The sequence below is a fragment of the Oxyura jamaicensis genome, chromosome 21 (assembly GCF_011077185.1).
Source record: "Oxyura jamaicensis isolate SHBP4307 breed ruddy duck chromosome 21, BPBGC_Ojam_1.0, whole genome shotgun sequence".
Taxonomy (NCBI): Eukaryota; Metazoa; Chordata; class Aves; order Anseriformes; family Anatidae; genus Oxyura; species Oxyura jamaicensis.
This window is the reverse complement of record NC_048913.1, coordinates 6,967,923-6,991,950: the sequence shown is the minus strand read 5'-3', so window position 1 is coordinate 6,991,950 and position 24,028 is coordinate 6,967,923. Positions and strand designations below refer to the sequence as shown.

The 24,028-nt window shown below is 42.4% G+C and overlaps 1 protein-coding gene across 5 annotated transcripts in view; it reads right to left on the bottom strand.

Annotated features, from left to right (window-relative positions):
• Nucleotides 1-24,028, bottom strand: part of UBR4 (ubiquitin protein ligase E3 component n-recognin 4) — a 76,272-nt gene that overhangs the window by 38,322 nt on the left and 13,922 nt on the right. For 3 of the 5 annotated variants that reach the window (XM_035344550.1, XM_035344551.1, XM_035344552.1), the window contains exons 20-58: nt 23,704-23,836; nt 23,337-23,416; nt 22,804-22,932; nt 22,180-22,362; nt 21,826-21,948; nt 21,507-21,736; nt 20,733-20,857; nt 20,054-20,151; nt 19,769-19,926; nt 18,854-19,063; nt 17,808-17,909; nt 16,270-16,370; nt 15,550-15,748; nt 15,129-15,317; nt 14,711-14,774; nt 14,330-14,521; nt 13,636-13,706; nt 13,357-13,504; nt 12,603-12,830; nt 12,211-12,381; nt 11,917-12,099; nt 11,472-11,630; nt 10,742-10,894; nt 10,200-10,427; nt 9,174-9,331; nt 8,179-8,350; nt 7,830-8,031; nt 7,365-7,528; nt 7,058-7,274; nt 6,444-6,660; nt 5,042-5,074; nt 3,852-3,915; nt 3,247-3,381; nt 2,418-2,592; nt 2,045-2,182; nt 1,457-1,578; nt 977-1,088; nt 340-470; nt 26-203 (exon numbers count right to left, since the gene is read on the bottom strand). In XM_035344550.1, the coding sequence (XP_035200441.1) occupies nt 26-203; nt 340-470; nt 977-1,088; nt 1,457-1,578; nt 2,045-2,182; nt 2,418-2,592; nt 3,247-3,381; nt 3,852-3,915; nt 5,042-5,074; nt 6,444-6,660; nt 7,058-7,274; nt 7,365-7,528; nt 7,830-8,031; nt 8,179-8,350; nt 9,174-9,331; nt 10,200-10,427; nt 10,742-10,894; nt 11,472-11,630; nt 11,917-12,099; nt 12,211-12,381; nt 12,603-12,830; nt 13,357-13,504; nt 13,636-13,706; nt 14,330-14,521; nt 14,711-14,774; nt 15,129-15,317; nt 15,550-15,748; nt 16,270-16,370; nt 17,808-17,909; nt 18,854-19,063; nt 19,769-19,926; nt 20,054-20,151; nt 20,733-20,857; nt 21,507-21,736; nt 21,826-21,948; nt 22,180-22,362; nt 22,804-22,932; nt 23,337-23,416; nt 23,704-23,836 (5,875 nt within the window). The remainder of the gene's footprint in view (nt 1-25; nt 204-339; nt 471-976; nt 1,089-1,456; nt 1,579-2,044; nt 2,183-2,417; nt 2,593-3,246; nt 3,382-3,851; nt 3,916-5,041; nt 5,075-6,443; nt 6,661-7,057; nt 7,275-7,364; nt 7,529-7,829; nt 8,032-8,178; nt 8,351-9,173; nt 9,332-10,199; nt 10,428-10,741; nt 10,895-11,471; nt 11,631-11,916; nt 12,100-12,210; nt 12,382-12,602; nt 12,831-13,356; nt 13,505-13,635; nt 13,707-14,329; nt 14,522-14,710; nt 14,775-15,128; nt 15,318-15,549; nt 15,749-16,269; nt 16,371-17,807; nt 17,910-18,853; nt 19,064-19,768; nt 19,927-20,053; nt 20,152-20,732; nt 20,858-21,506; nt 21,737-21,825; nt 21,949-22,179; nt 22,363-22,803; nt 22,933-23,336; nt 23,417-23,703; nt 23,837-24,028) is intronic. The other 2 variants (XM_035344553.1, XM_035344554.1) reach the window with 1 other exon arrangement.

Genomic DNA, 24,028 nt, shown 5'->3' with positions numbered 1-24,028 from the left:
CTACCGAGAAATGCTTACAGCTTACCTTGCTGATCTTGTTGCAGGCTCAAGGCAATAGCCAATTCCACCATTGTTTCATCATCTGCATCTGGAGGAATATCCAGCATGGGTGGGAATCCCTCTGCTCCAGCCAGAAGAGCCTCCAGGGGAGAAGGGTTCCCATTATTCACATTTTCAGAAGTCTCCAGAACCATTGATTCAGACTGTGGAGAAGAAACACAAGAGCTTTTGCCAAACCACCACCAGCTAATGGAACGCTAAGGATTGATTCATCATAACTAAACTAAACCCAAGTACCCAGCAGACTTAAGTCTCCAAAGAGAAGCACTCTGGACTTACCACCATCTCAAAGTCCCCATGATCAACTTCATTTTGCTCCTGACTTTCTTGTCGGATATGTTCACCATTTGCTATCCCAGAGCTCTGCAGCTTGTCTTCCGCATCGTCGTCGTCATCATCATCTTTATCTCCTGAGTTAAAAAGGATTAATTCACAAATGCACTCTTTCCTTACATATCGTGAACAAGGTAATCAGCGCTGAGAAAAAAATAACAACCCGTCCACTGTTTACTCACAGCTACCAACAGATTCCCTGACAACTACAATTCATATCTACACTAAGAAGCATCTCTTGAATGCAGATTTGATACCCTAATCTTTGTCCATGCATATTTTTGTTACTTATAATGTAAAGGCTTGAAAATATGCATGTATTACTACCGCCTCAATAAAATACTCAAGCTGTGCTGCCACTGAAATCAGAGTATCTCAGAGAGATCTCCCCTTTGAATTCTAGAATATCAAAGACAAGGTGAATATTAAAAAGTTTTGTAGGGAGGCAAGAGAGGGAAGAAAGGAAAAGAAAGAAGAAAGACTAGTTTTGGCCCATTTAAAAGACTACTTTTTGGGGGTCTTTTCTGACAAATGAAGTAGGTCGTGCTCACTTAAAGACAAAGATGAATGGATTTTTGCATACCCATAGGAGTATTACTGCGAGGGGAAGATGGCAAGGTGACATGTCTCCGTTTGTTCCTTGGTCTCAGTACTCTGATCAAAGCTTGTTTGCAAGAAAAGCTCACTGCAGGATCCTAGAGGGTTAATAGGTAATCATTAAACTTCATAAGCTTTAAGTTCTTATTCACTGTATTTGGAAAGATGGGCAAAAATACACTTGTGATTGGTCATGATTCACATAAGGTATATGTCATTGCCTACCTTCTAAATTCTCTGTTTCTCCCAACAGCCATAAAGCAACACTTACTATTACACATTAATGCATGACAAACATTATTAAAGTACAAGGAGAGATGTGTTTCTCCTTCATCTATCTCTGGCTGTATGTTTTCAGCTGCAAGCCTCTATTTTGTATTGCCTCATCTTACCATTTCATCTGCATTTTACTCTTGTCATGTTATTCGTGTTATGGGCTGATACAGAGCATAACAAGGTTACATACTGGGCAAAGTAACATCTGCATGTAGATCTTGGATGCTGTATGGATACAATCCAGTTCACATGTGCAGTATCCATGGATAATATCCACCAAAGCATTGACCGTGGCCTCAACATGAGTCAGACCTAAGGAGGAATAGAAGTAGGACTGTAATCGACTACCTTTCCATTTCAGCACATAGATCAAGACACCGCAGGAAGCATCTTTTATTTGTAGACTTCAAAGCACAATGCTAGCGCCACAAAAATATTGAAGCTTCAGTCCAAAATGAGCTTAAACACCGATCTTGTACAGAATATAGAATACTGCATGCGCCATATACCAGCACCACTGAATATCCCCTAACGCCAACATAATCACCCATGAAGTCAAATATAAATAAATCAATCGTCAGTCTCTTCTTACTAGTATATATACTTATTTTTGAACAAAAGTTTTAGAGCAGAATTCAGAGACATACCTTATAAAGCATGCATGGCATCGTTAACAACTTAAGGCTAGTTTGAAACAAGTAATTTTCTGTTTACAAGCTCAAAATAGGCTTCCTTAAAACATACAACCTTGACTATAGCAAAGGAAGAGCTAGCATACCTGGCAAGCAGGCAGGGGCGAGGAATGCATTTTTGGGTTTCGATGCATGTAGCTTCCAGAAGTGGTTGACCAACTGGGTAATGAATGTGCAGCCTTCTCCTTCAGCATGTTTCTGGGCTTCTTGCCCTTCTTCACTCTCTGTACGGATCAAAGAACAGCTGTCATACTTGTGCAGAGCAAAGCATTAATATGCAGGGAAACACCAAGTTTCTTTGAAAAAGGCTTTTGTTAAGAGGGTCTGATGTCTCCATTACAAAGACCATCTCAGGCCTATCAGATTTCAAATACAATTCTCTCACACTGAACCAGATACCACAAAGACATTTTCAGTTAACCACAAGAGAAAGCTGAAGAAAAATCCAGACTTGCCTACCTGTTTCCAGCTGTGGCAGCTTTGACTCCGTATAATGGACCAGATTGTTGGGTCTCATAATAGCAATGGATCGAGCAGTGATGACCAATCTCTGAAACACTTCAGGATCAAGGTCCTTTCCTTCCCTGGTTGAGGAACTCAAATACTGAATGGCTTTACTTAGCAACGCTTGATCCTGTAAAGTGAAAGATAACATAGGCAAAGAAAAAAAGACTGCAGAACAGCAAAACAGCTGAAATATAACCGCAGGATAGCTCATGGAAACATTTGCTTTAACTCTCTTTGCCACTGTCATCTATAAAGAACAATATTAAAAAGTCACCCAGCAACAACAACAACAGAAAATCTGTCTGGAGAATTCATTTCCATTTTTCTTCCCCTCGGGCTTAAATGCAGACAGGATGACCAATGTATAAACATAACCCTTCAAGTCGTTAGCAAAGTCTACCTGCAGGCATCTATGCATTTACTGCAATTATGCTAGCACAGTCCAACCACTTCTTACTCTAGTATTTTCCTATCACCTTAAGTCAGATGCATGTGGAAACAGAAATCAGAGCTACTGACACAGTTTACAAACAAGCTTGTGTTTCAAGATCCTGATTCCTTTAGATTGATTGTAATTATTTCCCAACAAAATCTTCAAAAAGCATTTTAGCTAGTGAAACTTCGATAAAACACAACACCAGCAAGGCAGGCAACAGGAGCTAAAGGAAAGTTAGCCACCAGGTTTACACTGCATGGAAAAAGTGCTTTCTTCCAGGCAGGCTGCACCTCAAACATGAACTAGCAAATTACTGTAGTTGCTGAAATCTTTGCACCATTTTACCTTGTGGTTATGGTATGCTGAGCGACTGGTGTGCAAGCTAGCCAAGAGACTCTTGGTTTGCTGCTGGACGCTGGAAGGAGCTGGCATGGACAGGAGCATAGTAGCCAGTTCCTGAGCAGCCACCTTATTCTTCTCCTGTTCCCAAGAACAGACAAAAGAAAACATTCTTCAGCTCACTAACCGTTAAGGTGATGCATGAGTCCAATTTCTCTGCAGGCTCCCTCCCCTCCTTGCGCACTGAGCATGCATTTCTACCTTCTTACAGTTTTGATAACCCCTCAATTTATTCTTTGACATTTAAGGAACATTTCCCATGCCTAAACAAGAAAAGTCCCTTTGAGATTTATAGGCTTCTACCCTGATGTTCTTGCAAACGAGGTCACTCTACAGCACAAAAACCCCACCAGCAATAAATGCAAATGCCAATTGTCATTCTAAACTAGTTTCAAAGCTTTTCGCTAAGTCAACTTTCAGATCAGTGCTCTGAGCAAAATGGATGCGGCTCTCTTCCGTATCAGGCCCCCAGGGCTGCAGGAGGTGCTGATGATCTTGCCCCTCCTCCCCCATCTCTGAAAGCTCAAGAATGTATTCAGAAAGTTACTTGCCTTCTCGTTGACTGGTCCTACAGCAAAGCAGCTTTCCAGCGCTTCTAAAGAACTCACTACTAGCCTGAAGGGAGAAAGGAAAGCAGGCTTGAGTACAGCAACCCTTCTCTCGCCTTAGCACTTTGCTTTATGCAGGCTACAGTCATGAGTAGCTCAGAGACAGCTAACGAATGCCAAGTACAAAATCAAAGCATGATAAAACCTGCCACAGGCACCATGCATATCATTTCATTGTGTTACAGACCAGAGTTAAACCTGGCTCACGCTCACAGACAAACTTAGGACTGCTTTAATAATCCACAGCTGAAAGACAGGGGCTTTTCTCTACCAAAGAGGATAAAACACTTCCTTACACAGCCTGCAGCAGGGATAACTTGGATTGTCTTGACAGTACCAATTCACCATGGCCCACAGACGTACGTACATATGACTGCAGATCAAGGGTTGGTATGACACATGGGAAAAAGCGTAACCGACTTTTCTGAGGGAGCAAGATTCTACTCGCTTGCTATTTTCACACAGGTTGCTCTTTCCAATGTGGAGTTTCAGCGCAAAGTACTCCAGAGGAAAATTAACTCTGAGCACCAGGTATGACCCAAGCGAGAGATGGATGCAACGTTTTGACAGCAACGAGGCAGGCTGGTAAAGTACTTGCCCCAGCTGAGAACCTTATTTACAGCTTGCAGCAAAGTGCTGCCTCTCCTTTGCAGCACCACTTCACTTCTTGCTGTAGGACTACCTGAAACGCCCTCTGGCACACCAGAACGAGCAGTGCAAGAATACAGGAACAGGGAGGGAAGAGACAGCATTGAGGGGAGAAATAACAGTGTAGGAGTGGATATGAGATAGAAGAAACAACAATTCTCTGGTCTGGTGGTGATAAATAACGCTGAAATCCCCTACCCTCTGTCACCCAAGCTAGCAGGGAAATATAAGTGGGAGAAAAAGACGTAAGGAGGGACAAAGCGAAAAGAGGAGTCTGTCAAACAAGCAACAGTTATGCTGTATACAGAAAAAATCTGCAAACCGCCTCGTCTTTACATTTCGCTAAATCATCTGCCATGCAATGACCAGAATGTAAAGAAGCAAATGTCACTTGGAAAACAAAAAAACAGTCAACAAAAGCCACATCATGTGTCTGCCTCTCTGACACACACTCATTCGTGCAGAGAAAAGGATGGCATACTAACCGGTCCAGGGTGGTTAGGGACTCAGTTTCAGAACTTTGGGGGAGCAAAGAAAAAGGAAAAAGAAAAAAAAAATGTGTAAAGCTCACGGAAAAAACTCCCTAGAACACATCCTAAGCAAAAGGCAAATTAAATAGGGAAATCATGAAGCTGGGAGAGCGATATATACAGTAAATCTAAGCATGGCTCTTCCTATGTGGGCAGCAGACACTTGCCTAATAGCACAACAAATAAAGGAGATCCAGGCCACCTAGCACAGAGAAGCCAAGCACATTGCTTAAAGCACAACCGAAGGTTAAATTTGAAGTACAGACACTGAGCTTCTGAAAGGAAAGCTGCCTCTTGCCTGCCATTAGTTGTTCCTACTCAAGAGGCCCTTTATAAGGTAACCTCACCGCGTTCTGTAACATGTAAGTAAAAATAAGAAGAATAATTCCTTTTGGTTCCAAGTTCTTAGGATTTAATTCCACTGCTTCCGAAAAACAGGAGGCATGTCTGTGCATAGAGAGACATCTTGTGGAGATGTCGCAGCAGAGAAGGGAAGAAAAGAGAAATTATGGGCAGGAAAAAATAGGTCCAGATAGGTCCTTCAATTGGATGTATCCACTACTTCAAGCTCTGAACCTTTACGTGAGAGTTTCAGCAAGACAATCAACCATGATTTACTCAGAGTCAAGCAGCATGTGCCTTAGAACACTCATTTTTCAGCAGCGCTAGTTCTTCTATGACCTGTTGCCCCCTGTCCTTGCTAACTTGCCAGTCTTTCTACAGCCCTGATGGCACAGGCTGTATGAGCTCAGAGAAAGAAAACGGGATGGATATACAAAAAGTTCCCTTTCTTCTGTAAATATCTCCCCAACTCACCCTTGTGCTCTGACCCTCAGTATGGATATGGAAGGGGGAAACAACACTTTCTCCACCACAGTAGTTTTTTCTCCACCTCAGTAGTTAAGCCTGTAATATGTGGGCTCTATTTCTAACCTGTTAGGAACCACACATCTAAACCAAGGTCACACGCAAAGCCCTCCTCAAAATGAACTGAATGTCAGAGAGGCCTAAACTCTGCGAGTTCCAGAGAATGAAAGAGGGTTAACTTGAAATGAGAAAAAGCACCAAGAAAGCAGAGATCTTTTAGCTCGTCAAGACTCCTGTAACAAGTGAACTGAGCATACAAAGCACGCGCACAGATCTATCCCTCTAATCCACCAGATAAACCAAGAGGGAGCACAAAGTTCTCCGTAGGAGATAATCATTCACTTTTCTGCTGCTGTTTTATACAGCAGTGAGAACAGCGCACTAACTCCTTAAGTTCTCCTAGTTTTGAAAGGCACACGAAGGTACCTAGGTGCCTCCTAGAGCAGCTATCCATTTTCAAGGAGAAATTAAAGAAAGACTGCAGCGATACCTCTCCAGGACAGTCCCACTGGCAGCAGCAGGGGTAGTTGACTCCGTGTCTCCAGTACCATTCCCTTGATTTAGGTTTGGGGGACAAACATTGCTCACTGAAGCAGATGGGAAATCCTCAGGGGGCTCATCAGGCCATCCAAACTGCTCTTTGGTTTTGCCATAAATTTTTATGGAATCCATCATCGTGACTCCAGCCGGATCCACAGAAGCCCCAACTGTGGTGATGAAAGAAATTTTTTAAAGACTAACATTTTTTTTTTCTTTTGAATAAAAACCATGCATAGCCTCGTAAGGCAAGGACAGCACTTGTGCTGTGTCAGTATACACCCATCCTGACAGTTTCATCTCCTTTTCAAGGCCACTTCCCTTCTCTATTACCTCCACCCAAAATTCTTGAGCTGAGCTACTGTGTGTTCATCTGCTGCAGCAAGAAACTGGGCCCTAAAGGAACAGCTGTTAGGTGTGCAGGATCTGCCTCTCAAACTGCTTCTGAGGTCAGGTCAAATGAACGGCTTGTGGAAACCCTCCCTGCTCTGAGCTGAAGCCAAGTAGCTTCAACATGCCTGAGCTAAACCAACCGGCAGTCCAAGCAAACCATTAACAATGACTTACTGAAGATGGTTAATTTTTTGTCTGCTTGCAAGGCTTCCTCGCGAGTGAAAGGGAAGTCAAACCAACGAGCCCTGGTCATATTCAGCTGCATGGTGCGGCCAAATATCTCCAAGTACGAGGGCGCTCTCTCTATTGCTTGTGTGCCAATCTGGATCCGCATGCCTGTCATCACCATCGTACTGTTATTGTTCGTAACTTCAATGGTGAAACCCCCAGGCTGCAGAAGACAAATCACAAAGGCATGCTATCAGTCTAGACAATAACGTCACCCGGAAGTCCAAAAGAATGCCTGAATTTCCCCATTTACCTTTGTGTTGGCCACGTACATGCCAGTGGAATTGAGACGGTGCTTTATCTGCTGAGCATTGTAAACCTGCAACAGGTCATTGCCTCCAAACTCCACATCGGTGAGCTGCTGGTTGTGTTCAAAGAAGTCGATAGGGAAGTTCACTTGGCTGGATGTGCGAGTTGCTACAAGAGATAAGATGGATGCTTTTGGCAAGAAACATTCTTAAGAGGCAAAGCTATGATAAAACAACAGTGAAATGAACTTGCCTTCTTTGGAAATGCCTGTGCTAGCCAGATAGCTATGTATTGTTACAGACATCAATGGGAAGGTTTTACCCATACTTTAGCCAATACTTAGGCCAGCCCTGAGGTTAAATGCTAATTGTCAGATGTGAATGTCTTAAGTATCTACACGCTGCCAATCAATCTTCACATCTGTATTTGCCACTGCTAGCTTACATGAGATACATGAGAAGTCCCTTACTAATTGCAGCTGCCTTGCGCTTGCGAACTGGCTTCATGATGCTGATGACACTGCTAGGCTGGAGAGAGGGCTGCAGCCAGTAGGAGGTATTCTCTACATTGGCCATGTAGATCCTCAAGCTGCCATCTTCGCACAGGAGGATCATAGTCGTCCTCTGCTGTTCATTGCAGGCTGTGTGTCGGATGGCCACCATGTCCTGAATCTGCAAAAGTAGGCAATGCAAGTCAAGGAAGGGACCTGACAACTGCTGTTCTTTGCATTAAGAAGTCTGCAAAGGCTAGAGATCTTGTTATTGGAACAAGAAGAGACTACATTTGAAGGACCAAAAATAAAGGGAACTACAACAGACCTTTGCTTTGGCTGGCAAGGTTTTAATCTCCTGGATAAGAAAGGTATCTGGCTTCACCATCACCACCAGTGGGACACCTGTGGTTTGCTGAACACAGCACACCAAGCCAGGGTGGTTCATGACTTCAGACCACTGACACAGTGCCGGTGAAGTCTTACTGCCACCATTTGAACTACAAGAGATGAAGGGCAAAATGACACTGATTTAAGAAGCAACAAGTGAAAACACACAAAAATCCACCACCATTAAATCAGTTAAAGCTTTTTCCACAGTAGGAATTCAAATCACTGATCAACTAGGAACATAGGTACCCAGTCTATAGGTGAGAAATCTGAGACAAAGTGTCAAAGTGGGCAAAAGGCACAAGCATCCCCATACATGGCCCAGATCTCTCAAGGAAGCCCTAAAAACTCAAGGTAAGACACTTACCTAGTAATATTTTATACCCAACACCAAGAATGTAATTTAAAAATGGCTTTCAGCTATCTTTTTAAAGCCCAGCTCAGGTTATTAGAGCAGATGACAGAACGTCTTTTTTCTTGCCACATTCATAAGAGATTGGTTTCCTGCGAGGGAGCCTGAAAATAAGCCTTGGTATGTGCACAATGCACAAGGTCCACTGCAGCACTGGTGCCGAAAGGAAACAAAGGCTTCCTGCTTTGCAGTCTCCACAAGGGAGGGTAATCCCATCGGTTCCAGCTGCTGCACGAGTCGCAGCTCCACACAGTGCAGCAGGGCTGCTCTGAAGCCACCTTTCTGCTGTGAAATCCTAGTGGGAAGAGATGCATACGCATCCCGCTGCTGAAAGAGTCAGTTCTGGTTTCAAACCATTCTGATACTAGGCCAGGAGCAACACGCAAATTAACAAGTCATTCAAAAAGAGGAACTCCACCCCAGGCTTTGGCCATTTGGAACTGGGTAGTCAATTAGTAATATTTATTACTATTTATTACCAGATAGGAAAACCTCAGGGGAGCCTTGCACCCGAGTCTCACCTCTTTATGTTAATTGGGAATAGCCGCTGCACTTCCAGATTGGCCCGGCTGATGGTGGCTGCAAAGGATTTGCCTTGGCAATAGCTGAAGAACAACATCTGTAGGACATGGGAGTAATACACTGACACACCACCTCCGGCTACCTGGCCATTACTGTCCTGTAGGATCGGAGAGCAAAAAACAAGATTTAAGATAAATATGCATCCTCCAAAACACTCTCAAGCAGTCAGGCTTTTAAGTTTCTCAACTGATCATATTATTCCAAAAGCCCTCTCCCCACCACTGAGAGAGAACAGCCCACGATGACAATTTTCTAAGCTAAATTCCGTGATGAACTCAACCATCAGATACTTCAAAGGCTTTTGAATGGGATACTGAGATTGCATATCCGTAGGCTGCAGTTAAGAGCCCTCAGCTACCACATCTGTGTGCTTGAATGTTGTATGACAATCTCACATAGAGCGCTTCCCGTGTTCCCAGCTCATAAAAAGAGCTTTCCTGCGGGCTTTCTTCTCATCTATTTCCCTGTTTCGGAGCAGGCTGGGGGAAAAGCACTGAGTAAAATGTGGATGGATTTTAAAAATCACCTGTATGCACAGCATGTCCCAAGACTACAGAGCTGCTATAGACCAGCTATGGACCAGATACAAAGGCTCACTCCATCTCTGCAGCTTCAGCAACGGTCAGTAACTTTACCCATTCTGGTTACTGCACCTCTGGAGAGCCTCAGGCAGAGAACAGCACTGCTGTAAAGGCATCTCTCTGCTGAGATATCCTGCTGGGAATAACTTCACAGCCAGCCACGGAAAAAACATGCTCCATTTCCTAGATGAAAGGATGAAGGGGGTTCATTTTTACCCCCACTCCCTTTCACTGCAAGGGTATTTCTCCTAGAGGAATGCCAAGCTCATTGATCTAGATGAGGGAACTTCAAAAAAAAAAACAACCTTCTGCCTTCAACTGCAAGACTAATAAAAGAGAGAAAGACACTTTTGCTATACTACAAGAAAGAGAAGTCACCAGTACCTTTAGGTCCTCATGATTAACTTCAAGCACATTGGTGACGTAGAACGGTCCATGCTGAGCACTGCTTGCCTCTTCCATGAGCTGCGTATAGATGTACCCAGCAGAGGACATGATCACTATGATGTTTTTGCCCTCCTCATTGAAGAGGAAAGTGACGTCCCTGATTTTGGAACTGGGTAGGAGGAAATAGAACGTTGGGCTTAAGGCATCCACGGAGAGATCATAAATCTGTGGGGAGCAATCAAGAAAAGAGTTAACTGATAGGATATTAAACAGTCTTCTTCCCCCCCCCCCCCTCAGTTCAAATGGATAAAAGTTGAGAGAGGGAATGCCTAAATGGCTATATTATGGAATATAGTTCTTTTCTTTTTTCCTGAGTTCTTTGGTTCTGCCTTTTCTTCCATTAGCCAAACACCACAAATTTACACCTCTAATTTATTTCTAAGAGTATCATCATCTTCTACATACAATTCAGGAGACCCAGAATCTAATGCCTGAAAGAAGACAACCACAAGTCACCAGTAGCTTACGGCCAAACATACCTTCACAAAGTCTGCAGTCACAATAGCAAGCTCTGTTTGAGATCCTGGCAGCCACACAGCTTTAATGATGAAATTTCCCGTAGCTAGTTGGGGATGAAGTACCAAATGGTCAGAGACTGACCCAGAGCTGCTGAATGTTAACACGTGGCAGTCCTGGAGTAATGAAAAAAAAAAGGATTAGATTAGGTCAAATATTAGGACAAAATACTTGTATACCTATCAAGCCAAGAACGGAGTTGAAAGCTGGCATTCATCTCAGCTTCAGTAATGATTCATATAGTAAGAATTTAAAATTCCTGCACTTAATATGAGTGACACTGAAGTCAGTAAGAAAAAAAAAGTCTAGTCCAGATGTTTCTTAGATAAAGAACAAATTTATGGATTCTACACTATGAAAGCTGAATCCGAATTTGGGAGAATACCCAAAAAAGGGTCTTTGCTACAAAATACTCGTTGTTACACACTAAGGCACTCTTGACTGCTGTCTTTAAGTAAGTTTGACCTAAAAACACTATGAAGTATTATTTTGAGGCACTGTCCCATTTACTGCATTATTCATACCTGTACCATTTCTTTTACTTCACATATCTAACAAAGAAGTGATCCATGAGCTAGAATTAGTGACAGATCTTCGGACCTGGCTCTGAGCTAGCTCCTTAAAAGAAAAAACTACACATGGTTTTGAGATGAGGTTTCCAAGGGCCTCGAGAAGGGTTAGTGAGACACTTACTTTCAGTCCACACACAGCTAAGTAGTCCTCCTTGCAGGGATTTCCAGTTAGACTCAGCACAGTAAAAGGGACAGGGGCAGAAGCAAGGCGCGTGAGTGTCAATTTTCTTTTGCTGGAGTCTGCCTGTTTCAGCAGAGCTGAGAGCTGAAGGACTGTAATCTGCAAAACAAAATGAGCTTAGGTTACCCAACCTCAGAATTTGGGAGAAAACGTCATTTCCATTTCGGCTCTATGACTGTGTCCTTACTGTTTTCACCACTTCTGCTGCAAAAAATCTTTTCTCTGAAAAATCAGAGGTTATTCTAAGCCATAAAATATTTGACAGAAGACCCAGATTTGAGGACAGGTGGCCCAAATGACAGTTTGTTGTTCAGTGTTTTAAGGCTATTTCATTTTCCTTCACACCCCCACAGTCGGAGAGTCCTTACAGAATTGAAGAACTCACCTTGCCCTTTTCGTGACTCACAGCCAGGTGCTGCCGACGTCCATGTGGGGATGACAGCACACACATCGCCACCCGTCTTAGCACGTGAGCGCTGATCAGCTGCCGGATCGTCTGGCCCTGATCACCACTGTAGTTCATACGGACATTCTCAAATGCACCTTCTTGGGAACCAAGAGTTGGGACCTGAGCCATTTAGTAACAGACAAAGCATAAAAAAGCACATCACTGACTTGTTCTGCTTAAAATCTACCCATAATCCAATTACTGATAATAACAGCCCCTCTAGTATCATACCATCAGCTGATCTGTCATTTCTACTGACTTGTCCAATGTATGCAGCTCATTGAGAGCCTGCTGGGCACGACTGCTGCTCCCCATAGCTGAGGCTTGCTGGAAGTTTATCTGAATGGCATCCATTAAGAAATTCAACATCTCCAGCACCAAAGGAGCAAAGGAGAAGTTGGCCTACAAGAAACAAATATCGCAAGTGAGGCTCAAGATGCTCCTGCTGGGTCCTCAGATGATCTGCATTTCAACCAGTTTTCAAAACATGAAGCCACCTCTGTGATCCCTACTGTCATAAAGAAGACCCCAAAGATCAAGTACCGTGACTGATAACCAACACAGTCTGCCTGAGATCCTCAGCATAAACCATGTAACTTTTAATAGCTAGTTGGTAATTATACCTGGGACTGCAATTCCTCTCGACAGCCCTCAACATTTCTACACAGGCTGCTCTTCTTGGGTTTTTCTTCATCAGGGCCCTTCCCCTCACTGATGGTGACCTTGGCTTTCTCTGCAGGAGAGGTGCTTGCATGTCGAATGACGCTCTCAGGCACTCTAGGCTCGCTCTGGAAGGCAGATTCCTTCATGGTTGAGCTCATACCACTGCTGGGGGTTCTCTTCACCAAAGCCTGCAGATGACACAAATGCTAAAAGCTCCAACCAGACTCAAATTCATCACTTACAAAATGAATATAGATTTCAATGGCAACAAGATTCATGCAATTTCAAAGAAAGAGAATTCAATTCTCTTAAAATGCATTTTTCAAGAAATAAAAACACCCAAGTATATGAAAAGCTTTCACATTTGATATAAAATGACTTTGTTGTTAGGGGAAAACATGGGAAAAGTAGTATCTGACAGCTGCGTAGCTTAAGCTAGCTTGTAAATGCTCTAACAGTAGGTGGAATCACAGCAGCCACTAGGACACAGATTTGCCAATGCACTTTAGTTATTTGGTGCAAAAAAATAAATCACCAGACAAACTGTAAATTAGGAGGCTTCATTGTAAAGCCAGAGCCTGCAGATCTTAGTACTCTTATCATGACAAAACGTACTGCAGAACATAAACCTCTGCAAAAGACTCAAAATACCACAGGAAATCACAGCTTGAAATTTGACATCACAACTTGAATTTTGACATCAAGACACTTTACCAGGCAACTACCATCTTCCTTTGCTCCACAGTCACAGAAGAATGATCCGTATTTGGCGTAAGAGATCTCATGATCCTTGTGACAAACTTTAGCGCAAACTGTGCAAACGCCAACCCCATCAACCATCTTGCAAGTGTGACAGTGATACCTGCACAAAGTCAGTCAGATGAGTTATTAAATACAGTGCTTCAGGAAGACTCTACAGACTGCATTGTTTTCTCCTCAATGGTCAGAAATATCAGGGTGAAATTCTGTCCATGAGTTTGGAGAGATTCTTACCAATGTTGATTCATGAATTCCTTCTGTGTAATGGTGAAGGTACAGAGTTTATTACAAAGAGAATCTTCATCCTATTAAGAAAGACATTTTAGTAAGGTCTTAGAACTGCACAGCTTCAGTAAAGGCTCATGGTACAGAATACATTCCTCATACGTTACATGTGCATTTTAAGAACAGTGAATTTTAGCACCACCTAGCTAAAGTAAGGCAACTGGTATCAAAGCACACAGAAAGAGGAGATGGTGACATTCTATAGTAACTAGAAAGAGTGAATCGAGAAACAGAAAACAGTGACAAGGTAATACTTTGGGATGACAAAATTTCAAAAATGAGTTAACAGCTTTCTTTTCACCCAACAGTACTTAAAAGCCTAATCTAAGGTGTGTGCTAATACAAAAGCTAGTAACTGAACAACAAATAGGCTGGAACAAACCCATCTCATTGCATTTCTTCCTCCATTTTCTATAAACACCTTTTAACTGTTTTTTTGTTTGTTTGTTTTTGACATCACATAGTCATATCTAAACACAAACAACAGATTTTCTCTTCCAGATTTGAGACTAGGGTTCTTCAGTCAGTCTCACACTAGGAATAAACAAAAACCCCTCAATCTATAACAAGCAATTCTGATCTGGAAGATGCAACATAAATCCTCATCTCATTTGCTGTATGAACTGTTGTGACTATCACCTACCGAATCTTCGGCTTGAGAGTCCTCCTCCTCCACTGCCAACTCTTCCACCCAGTCTGAATCCACCTCAATTGCCCGTTCTTCGCCATCAACAGAAAGATGACTTGGTCCTTGGCCACTGGTCTGGCTCAGCGCATTAGTGACATCAGCCAGGTAGGAAACGATATGGCATGTACACTCCAGGATAGTCACATGCTATGAAGTAAAGACAAATGAAAATGAGGCAACACTTAAATCCCACTATAGCTACTATAAGGCAGGAAATATAACACACATTCCTGACCATTTTGTTTTCAAATTCTCACTGCAATCAAAACAAGCCAGCTGATACAGCTGCTGCCTAAGATTTACTCCTACCAATTAAACAACAGCCATGTGTCTTACCTTTCCCTGCATGACGTTGGCATTCATTTTTTCTACCACATTCTTTTGAGACAGGTATTTCTTGCTGTAACACAAAACAGCAGAGAAGATCATTGCTACTAACAGTCTTTGGGAAGTATAAACTCCGTTCCCACCAACAGCTCCAAGCATTTAGCTTGCTCAAGATCAGCAACAAGAAATGTATCAATGCAGTAATTACTTAAACCAACAAGAGTGGAAAAGACAAAGAAATCACATGGTTGTTCTTAGGCTAGTCCATGTCCCACCCACCATCTCAGACACACTGTATCCGAAAAAACAAATAATAAATTACAAAGCAAGTGTGTATCAGTAAACGTGCACTTCTTCACACAAATGATCAGAAAGGTCAGTTTAATTGATGCAAATGAATGAACTGCAGTAAACCATTTGTTCTTACCATCTGCCTAGCCAATCAACAGCAGCACCATGAAGCTGGAGGTGTCCCGCGCCTTGTCCTGCACTGGCCAAAGTTGCCATCACAACCATCAGTTCAGGAAAGCCTGTGCCGTCACCATTGGCCAACATTTCCGTTGCCATTGGTATGAGAGTACTCAGCAGAACAGTGCACACGCCTTCTCCAACTTGGCTAATCAAAAAGAAGAAAGTTTCAGACGCTGCACATCACCCACTGGAAGTACAGCTAAGGCCTACATTGCAAGAGCATTGACACAGCAACCCCTTCGTGGGAAGCAGCCATTCCTCCACCATTTTATTTGAAAGCTGACAACAGGAAGCCATCAGCAACTCAATTAATTTGCACATCGAGAGAGTAAAACAAAGGAACAGTGCAAAAAAGCAATGACAAAGGTGTACTTCACCTGTTTTCCCGAACAATGTAAGTTGTCAAGAGTTGCAGCAGTTGCCTGTTCTCTTGAACAATGTCCAGTTGATCTGAATCTTTGGGTGGGGACATGGTCATCCTGGTTAACCAGGCCTGGAGACGCACAGGCTCCACGCAAGCCAGCTGAGCCAAGGAGCCACAGAGTCGCAACAGGCTGGGGTTAGGACTCTTCTCAGCTGATGGAGAAAATTAGGAGTGAGTGACAACATGTCTGAAGATGGCTTTCCCTTTGTAACTGATCCCAGTCACATAGAATGTTTCCTTGGAACTGGGACCCGACTGCAAAGCACCTGTCTTCTCTCCTACTTATGAAAAGTAATCAGCTCTAACAAGCAGATGTCATTTCTTCTGGATGCAGTACTTATTTCCTGACAGGCGTTACAGAACAGGAGCACAAAATGCTCACCTACCACCTTCTCCTCAGACTTAAATCATGTTAATCTCTCTCTAATGGTAAAGTTAGTCGTTACCAATATTGAAAGAAAAAATGGCCAAATAAACACGCGCAGCTTAAGAGAGGAAGTGAGAGAAGAATGAGCAACACACAGAAATCATGGGGAACTATTATGCACGAAGATGTCATTCCACCTCCTTTTAGAGCTCTTCTTTCACGCATTTTCCTATTGCAGTCTCTCTAATACAGGAACAGCAGTAAGCGGACAAAGGCATAACAGGGAAATTCAACACAATCACTTACTTAGCTGGAAGAGTTTGGTGAAGAATTTCAGTACCCTGTTGCAAAACTTTGCTGAGAGGTTTTCATTGGCTGTTGCCATCATGATCTGGACCAGTTCTCCACTGTATGACGGAGAAAGTAAGTCAGCTTTGTAAAAGATCACCCATTCCACTTTTTTTTTCCACTTGAATTTCATTATATTTATCCTCACATTTAAGATTGGTAACTGCCTGTCCTAACACTGCTCAGCAGCCAAGCCACAGAAATTGCTTTCAGAAAAACAGCCAACTCTTAGCTCAAATTAAATCCTGCAAATCTCAAGAGCTGCTGAATAACATACCGTCATGCTCCCCACGTGAAGTCATAGAATGGTCTGTATTTGTTTCCAAATCAAGATGCAATACTTTCTTGCCTCATTTTCCCTTCAGTGTTAAACAAAGTAAAACAACCAGCCACCAGACAGCTTCAGTTTTGAACCGCTGAACAAGCCAACAGCTTTCTTCTAATAGGATAAAACTTCCCTCCAGTTTGCCCCTACTATCTTTTCACAGCATTGCTGTTATGTTTTCCATCATAATTAGTCTTCGTAATTCTAAGCCAGGCCAATGCCTGAGAAAGCCTGGGGTTTTGCAAGTTGAACTGTACCATCTTGCAGCCCAGCATCTGCTGGTACCATCTTAGAGGCCGACTGCATCCTGGACTGCAATTAAAAGAGGAGTGGCCAGCAGGTCGAGGGAGGGCCCCTCTACTCTGCCCTTGCGAGGCCCCACTTGGAGTCCTGCGTCCAGGTCTGGAGCCCCCAGCACAAGAAGGATGTGGAGCTGTTAGAGCGGGTCCAGATGATGGCCACAGAGATGAAAGGGGCTGGAGCACCTCTCCTACAAAGACAGGCTGAGAAAGCTGGGGCTGTTCAGCCTACAGAAGAGGAGGCTCCTCACAGCAACTTTTCAGTACTTGAAGGGGGCTTATAAAAAAGATGGAGAACAACTCTTCGTTCAGTCAGATATTGACAAGACAAGGGGGAATGGTTTTAAACTAAAAAAGAGGAGATTTAGATCAGAGGCTAGGAGGAAATTTTTCACTCGGATGGTGGTGAAGCACTGGCACAGGTTGCCCAGAGTGGTTGTGGATGCCTCATCCCTGGAGATGTTCAATACCAGGTTAGATGAGGCCCTGAGCAACCTGATCCAGTGGGTGGCATCCCTGCCTACGGCAATGGGGTTGGAACCAGATGATCTTTGAGGTCCCTTCCAACCCAGGCCATTCTATGATTCCATGATCTCTCAAAAATCTCCTTCCAATGCCTTTCCTCTCACAGGATCCCCCATCGCTGATCACTACAAGGATTTGCTGAATATTTTACTTGGCATAACAAAGATCTAGGTCCTCTCCCACATGAAGTCTTTCCAAATTCCTGCATTGCTTGAAGAATATACTATCCCTATGCAGTCTGCATCGTGCTGTACAAAGGTATTAACATCCCTAACGAGTCAACGGTGACAAGCTAAGAGAAAACGGAAGAGAAAGTGCTTGGCCTATAACTTTCAAGATAACTCTACCTTTCTGAAAAGAATTCCTCCATGGCTTTTCGGGCTTGGCTACTCTCCAGCTGTTTCTCTAGATGCTGCAAGCATTCCTCCAAGATGGACTCATCCAGGCCACTGAAGATCAAAAGGCACATTGAAACAAGAATATATAAGCACAATTTCAATAATTCCGAGACAATATGTGATCCATTTTGCTAAAACAATTCTAACAAACCTTCCACCAGCTAAAAGAAGCTCTCCGTACAAGAGAGAGGAGAAAAACAATTGATTAACAAACATCACATTAAGTCCAAGAAATGTAACAAATGATCAGAAAAAACGTGGCACACACTGTAGGCAAATTACACAGTTAGAAACCTAGAATAATATAGGCCTTTCAAACACCTCATAGTACAAATTCCCATGAACTGCTGCTCTTTTTACACTTTAAGTCTCTTTTAGTGTTACTGCACCTGTTCTCTACTGCGCTCATCCCCACTCCACAACACATACTGCAGGTAAAATCCAATTACTTTTACATCCTCTACCAGATCTTCTGAATACCTTCCATCCGGAGAGAATGAGTGTTAAAAAGATGCAGTATCAACACGTCTAATCATTTTATGTTTCAGACGGGTAGAATCAACATCTGCACATCAAGCTTATTCTCTCTATATACACAGCAAGTAAGGGGTAGGAAACATAAATCGGGCTAGTTCGCTATGACAAAGCAGGGACCAGCCATCCTTATCAACAAGAATAGAGGCAAAGGAATATAAAGCAGGACAGGTCAGCATCTCTGACTATGATTTTGTGCTTGTATTTAAATAATTTTCTATTTGCTTAAATAAAAAAGCTCTCCTTAAATATATATGATCTATCCAGAGTTAGAAGAGATGATTAAAATCCACGCTGCCTAAACTGCAACACTGAAAATTCTGGTGAAGTGAATGAAGTGTCTTACATTCTCAGTTGACAAGTATAATAGTCTTCAACAGATTAAAAACAAACAAAAAAAAACTGATTTTTTGCCTTTCTGTTATGCTGCTCAGGAAACAACAAACCACACAGTCCATTACCTGTTTGGATCAGAGTGATGCGCCAGTATGTTATAGCATCCTGTGATCAATTTCTCATAAACACGTGCCAGGAATTCATCTGATTCTGCAGGACCCAAGATCCTTTCTAGGGAGTTGCTGCTTATTTCTGCCACACTCTCTGTGCTGGTCTCCAAAAGGAGGGGCAACAGGGAATGAATCACTTGTGGTGGGTTCAAATCATCTGACCAGCTTGAAAAGAAAAGAAAATTTAATTATCTATATGATAAAACACAGAAACATCTTTACTGGGTAAATCGTAAGTCACACCAGTAACTGTAAGTCTGGATGGAAGCTGTGACAAAAATTCTTTTCAGGAAGCAGGGATAAATGCAGTGGGTACAGCTATTTTCCCCTCTGAAATATGGTTCTCATTTGGAAAAACCTTCATGTTATTTTTGCATGTATACATACACCTACAGCACTCTCCTAAACAGTCACATTATTGCTTATATTAGGGTTTTTGGATCTGTCTGCAGTGTTGACAACTATTTTGAGACCATCTTTGTGTTAAATCCCTAGGAAAAAAAATAATTCTTTCACTTCACTGCGTTCTTATGATTTGAAAAGTTTGCACAACTGAACGATAACAAAACACAATCAAATTAGATCCATATTGCCTCAGCTTATACCCCAGTTTCTTCAAGGTTCCTCCTTCAACAAAAGCGATAAACGTTTCTACCAGGGAGCCTACGTTTTAGAGATACCCCATCAAGAGAGAAAGGCAATTTTTCATTCATTTAGAACTGTACACGGAATGTAACTTAGCTTAAGGCTTAGTTCAAAATACATATCCAATTCAGTAAGTGTTCCAACCAAACAGTCTGATGAAGACAGACATTCCGAACAGCAGACAGACCTATACAGCAAGAATGTATTATGAATAACATCACTTACACAATGAGATCCCCTGTAAGTCTGACCAGAGAGAGAAGGGTGTGCTTTAGGGAAGCTGCAAGAGGTAGACTTTGGCTGCAGAGAGTACCAAGGTGGGCAGCCTGAACTGCACTGATGTAGCTTTCTGCAGGGATCGTGTCATTCGCGAAGGCATTGCGCTAAGGATTGAGACAGATACATACACAAAAACATCAGAATTGTTTAGCACAAAGACAAACCACCCACCATTCCCTGCAATTTGCATAGCTGAGATTATGTCAGATCAATCTGCAAGGCTGGACTCACCCATGAGCCAATATTTGGAAACTCATTGGTATGAATGTTGTTCCACGTTTCACATAAAGTCTGCACAGCTGATGGCAAGTTCTGAACAAGCGTTGGACCTGCAATCAATACAGAATCATAAGTCAGTGATGGGTCCTACTGAAGAAAGAGAATGCTTTTCCAACACTGTTTAAAACTAGAACATGATTTAAGTACGAGAAATCGTAGCTACGTTTGAGCTGTAACTCCGCTGAGGGCTACTTTCATGCTTTTCTACAAGCCAAAATTATCCCTGAAGTTTGCATCAGCTTTCCAGTTACTTTCACCTTATGAAAACAACAGGCAACATGGCAAAAATACCAGTTCACAGCAGTCTTCAAAATATCAACATTTCACAGTATGCCATACTATGTCATGCCATTCCACTGGAGCACCAACCCGGTTATAAAAACCATTTTAACAAGCCAGAGAAGCCCACAGATTACTTTTCAAGGCTTGCTCCTCTTTTTCAGCTTCTACAGCACTAAAAAGAAAAAGACTTCCCAGTCTGCTGCTGGCAGGTTAATATGCTGATCTGAACAAGGTGGTGAAGGAAAAAGAATGCATTAGCCAGCATACAGCTCTGAAACTGAATGTTGGCAGCATTGTAGAAAGCTCCAGTCACACACAGAAGGAAATTTGAACTATCCAAGACACTCACCTAGGGTATTAGACTTGCAACGGCTGGATGCAATGGCCAGGACAGCAGCATAACCTCGTAGCTTCTCTTCAGAAGGTTTGTTCTCACTGGAGCCCTCTTCAGAGAGGCTACGTAGCAAGTAAGATCTGCATTCATGAGGGAAAGGATTCGTTTCAGGAAGCAGTTCTGTATTTCTTAACTAAATGTGTCAATACGGTGACACATAAAGCAAACTTCTGAAGTTCTACCCCATACTTCATGTGATACCACTAAGTGTTTTGGGCTTTTATCTCCTCTAAGCTGCTTACCAGGAAAAGTATCTGCTCAAAAGAAAAAAGCTGATTTACTTTTGCTTTCTTCTACATAGGGGCTAATGAGAGTTTAGAAGACTTCAAACTCCTAATCTAAGAATTAACGCACAGACACACACACACAAAGCCTTGATGGTCTCTCTGACAGTCTCAGTAACATGTCAGTGAAATAACCTTAAGCAGCAGTATCCTAGAAAGTGGTAAGAAGAGGTTTCATCTTCAGAGAAAAACTATTTTTGCAAACTTGCAAGAAAGTTGGGGAAGATCAGACAAGAAGGCTACTTAGAAATAAGAACTCCATGTTATAGCTTGTGAAGCTTCTCTTTTTCTTCTTTTAAAAACATTGGACACTCTAAAGGACTTAAGTTAGACTAATTAGGCCAGACAATTAAACAAGCCACCTCTCTACAAAAACAACAAATAAAATGAAAAGCCCCATGCACATAAGAAACTTGTATTTCTGTTGGAGATGCTAAGGTTGTACCTGGTAAATGTAGCATAGGTGTCAATAAGCTGTAGCGTAGCAGGCAGGAGGTTCTTGGTTATCTCTGAAGACTTCTGGGGATCAGTTTCTGCAGCTAACTTGGAAAAGTGCTCATCTAGAGAAACCTGGATCTTGGAAATTGCAGCATCAAGGGTGTAAATGGACTGTAAACTGGGAACTTCATGCAGCTGGAGAATTGTTGTGCAGTCAATGCCACAGAAAGAAGATATCTTAAAATACAAAGCAATGGAATTGTAAGTGCAAATCGTTCCACGAAAATAGATGCTCCATGTCCACATTTGCACTCGCACCAGCTTACCTGACGAGCAAAGTATTCTTCTGCTATTTCTACATCATATTTCACTGAGCTGCACTTGCTGGAGGCCAATTCAATGAGAGAAGCAGCATGGTCAGCTTTCATGCCCTGCTTGGTAAGGTGATCCTATGGATGCCAAAACAAAAAAAAACGTATCACCTTTTAGAAGTGCTCTGTAATCAAGACACTCTGCCATCTACTAGGCTAGAATCCTTCAGAAAATGCAGACAGAAGTTCCAGTTTCTCACCACCATGCCTGCACAACAAAGCCCACACGCAGTAAGCATGGAAGAACAAGAGACTGACTTCTTACTATCAACAACATTATAGAATACCACAATAACGATGAGGCCATACCTTGATCCATGTGACATAAGATGGGATTCGAAGACGAGAAGACCAGCGCAACGTGTGTAAAATATCACATTCACTCATTTCTGGCGTGTTTGTAGCCAACTGATTCATGTAGTTTTTGGATGGAGGCAAAATCCCTAGAATTCGCCACAGTATCAAGAAGTAGTACTGAAGTGCACAGGCTTCCTAAACAAAAGTATCGTTGGACTAATTAGTAATGGCAGATCGCAGTTGCAATCATTACACTGAAATTATCCCATCAGGGACTCTACACTCCTGTAGATGTGCCAAATCAAATCCATACTCCATTCCATATTTTGCATTGAAGCATGCAACAAAGAGGAGTAAGAAAAGAAAAAGATCATATAAAAATTTTCTGTCTCATCATATCCTCGCCAGACCTCCTGGAGTTACCAGGGAGGAACAGTAATTCATGAACATGAACTAAAAACCCATGAGAGATGTTCCATCACTAAAAGTACTACCATTACACATAGGATTTTCAAGCTCTTGATTACCTCAACCACTACCCAGAATACTTGGGCTGAACACCTGTTTTAAACAGCAAATCTGAAAACCTGTTATTCCTCAGTTCAGGCAACATTGCAGCAACACATGCAGTCTTACCAGTGCAGTGACATTTTTGTTCTCCTTCCTCCTGAGTGTATCAAACTGTGACCCAGCTGCAAGTAGTGAAGTCAGGGCTGTGTAAAGCTCATCGTACTTCATAGTCCTAGAGAAAAGGACCTCACAAACCTGCAAGAGATGACAAGTCAGGATCATTGCTTTGCATCTGCATTTATACAGAGTCAAGGTTTTCTCTAATTTAGAATACCCACAGACCAGAACTATGCAAAAGTAACTTCAGGAAGTTAACTGCCAGGTACCAGGCAGGGTACCAATGCACTGGTTCTGATGCAGCATGCATTATGCAAGCCTGTAACTTCAATGACAACAAATTTATTGAGGAAACAAAACCCAGGAAAAACTAACTTGGAACAAACTGATGGGAAAGCAACTCTAATAATCGTTCTCTTAGATGTTTCTCCATTTGGAAAAAAAATTCTGCTCTAGCTGCTTCATCAGGTTTTTCCTTCTCTTTTCCCTGGCACTTGTCAAGTCAACACTGCCCTCTGAAGGCTTACAGAAATCCCACGTACCATGCTATCTAGGCGGTTCAGGTCATCTTCAGAAGCTTCTAAAGATAGGATGCAGTAGAATCTGGGCTGTGGAACTGTGTCTGGAAGGAGAGTACAGAAAATAAAGGAAAATAAAGTTCACAGTGAGAGATTTAGTTTGGCAGTACTGTGTTATCGTCTTCATTTTTAATCACTTTGTAACATATTCCTAGACAATCATAATTTTGTTTAATAAAACTGTTGAAGCATAATTACATGCTTCTTTGTCTGTTTTAACTATGCCCATCAAAAGCAGGAAAAGGTACCCTGGCCGGGGCACAGGAAAGGCTCTCATTTATTTGTAAAAGCAAATCTTAGAACAAAAAAAATCCTTCATTTTCCTTCTTACCTGATGAACAGTGTTTAGACCAGTTTTCTTCCACCTCCTTAAAACCATGATAGAGCGGGACAGAAGTTCGTCTGCTATTGTCCTGGGACCCACTCACCCAGCCAATGGGTGGAGTCAGCAAATTATATTGCACCTAGGTAAAAAAGAAAAACAAACAAACAAACAAACAAACATCGCAACCTCATCATTAAGCAAGGAGACCCCAACAGTAACAAAAGAAGAAACAAAACACAAACAGCCCCCATGCTAAAACCCAATCATTCTCAGCTTGAGGGAAGCCCTGAACCCTGGAGTGAGGGCTCATTCTGGAGTGAGCAGCTTCCAA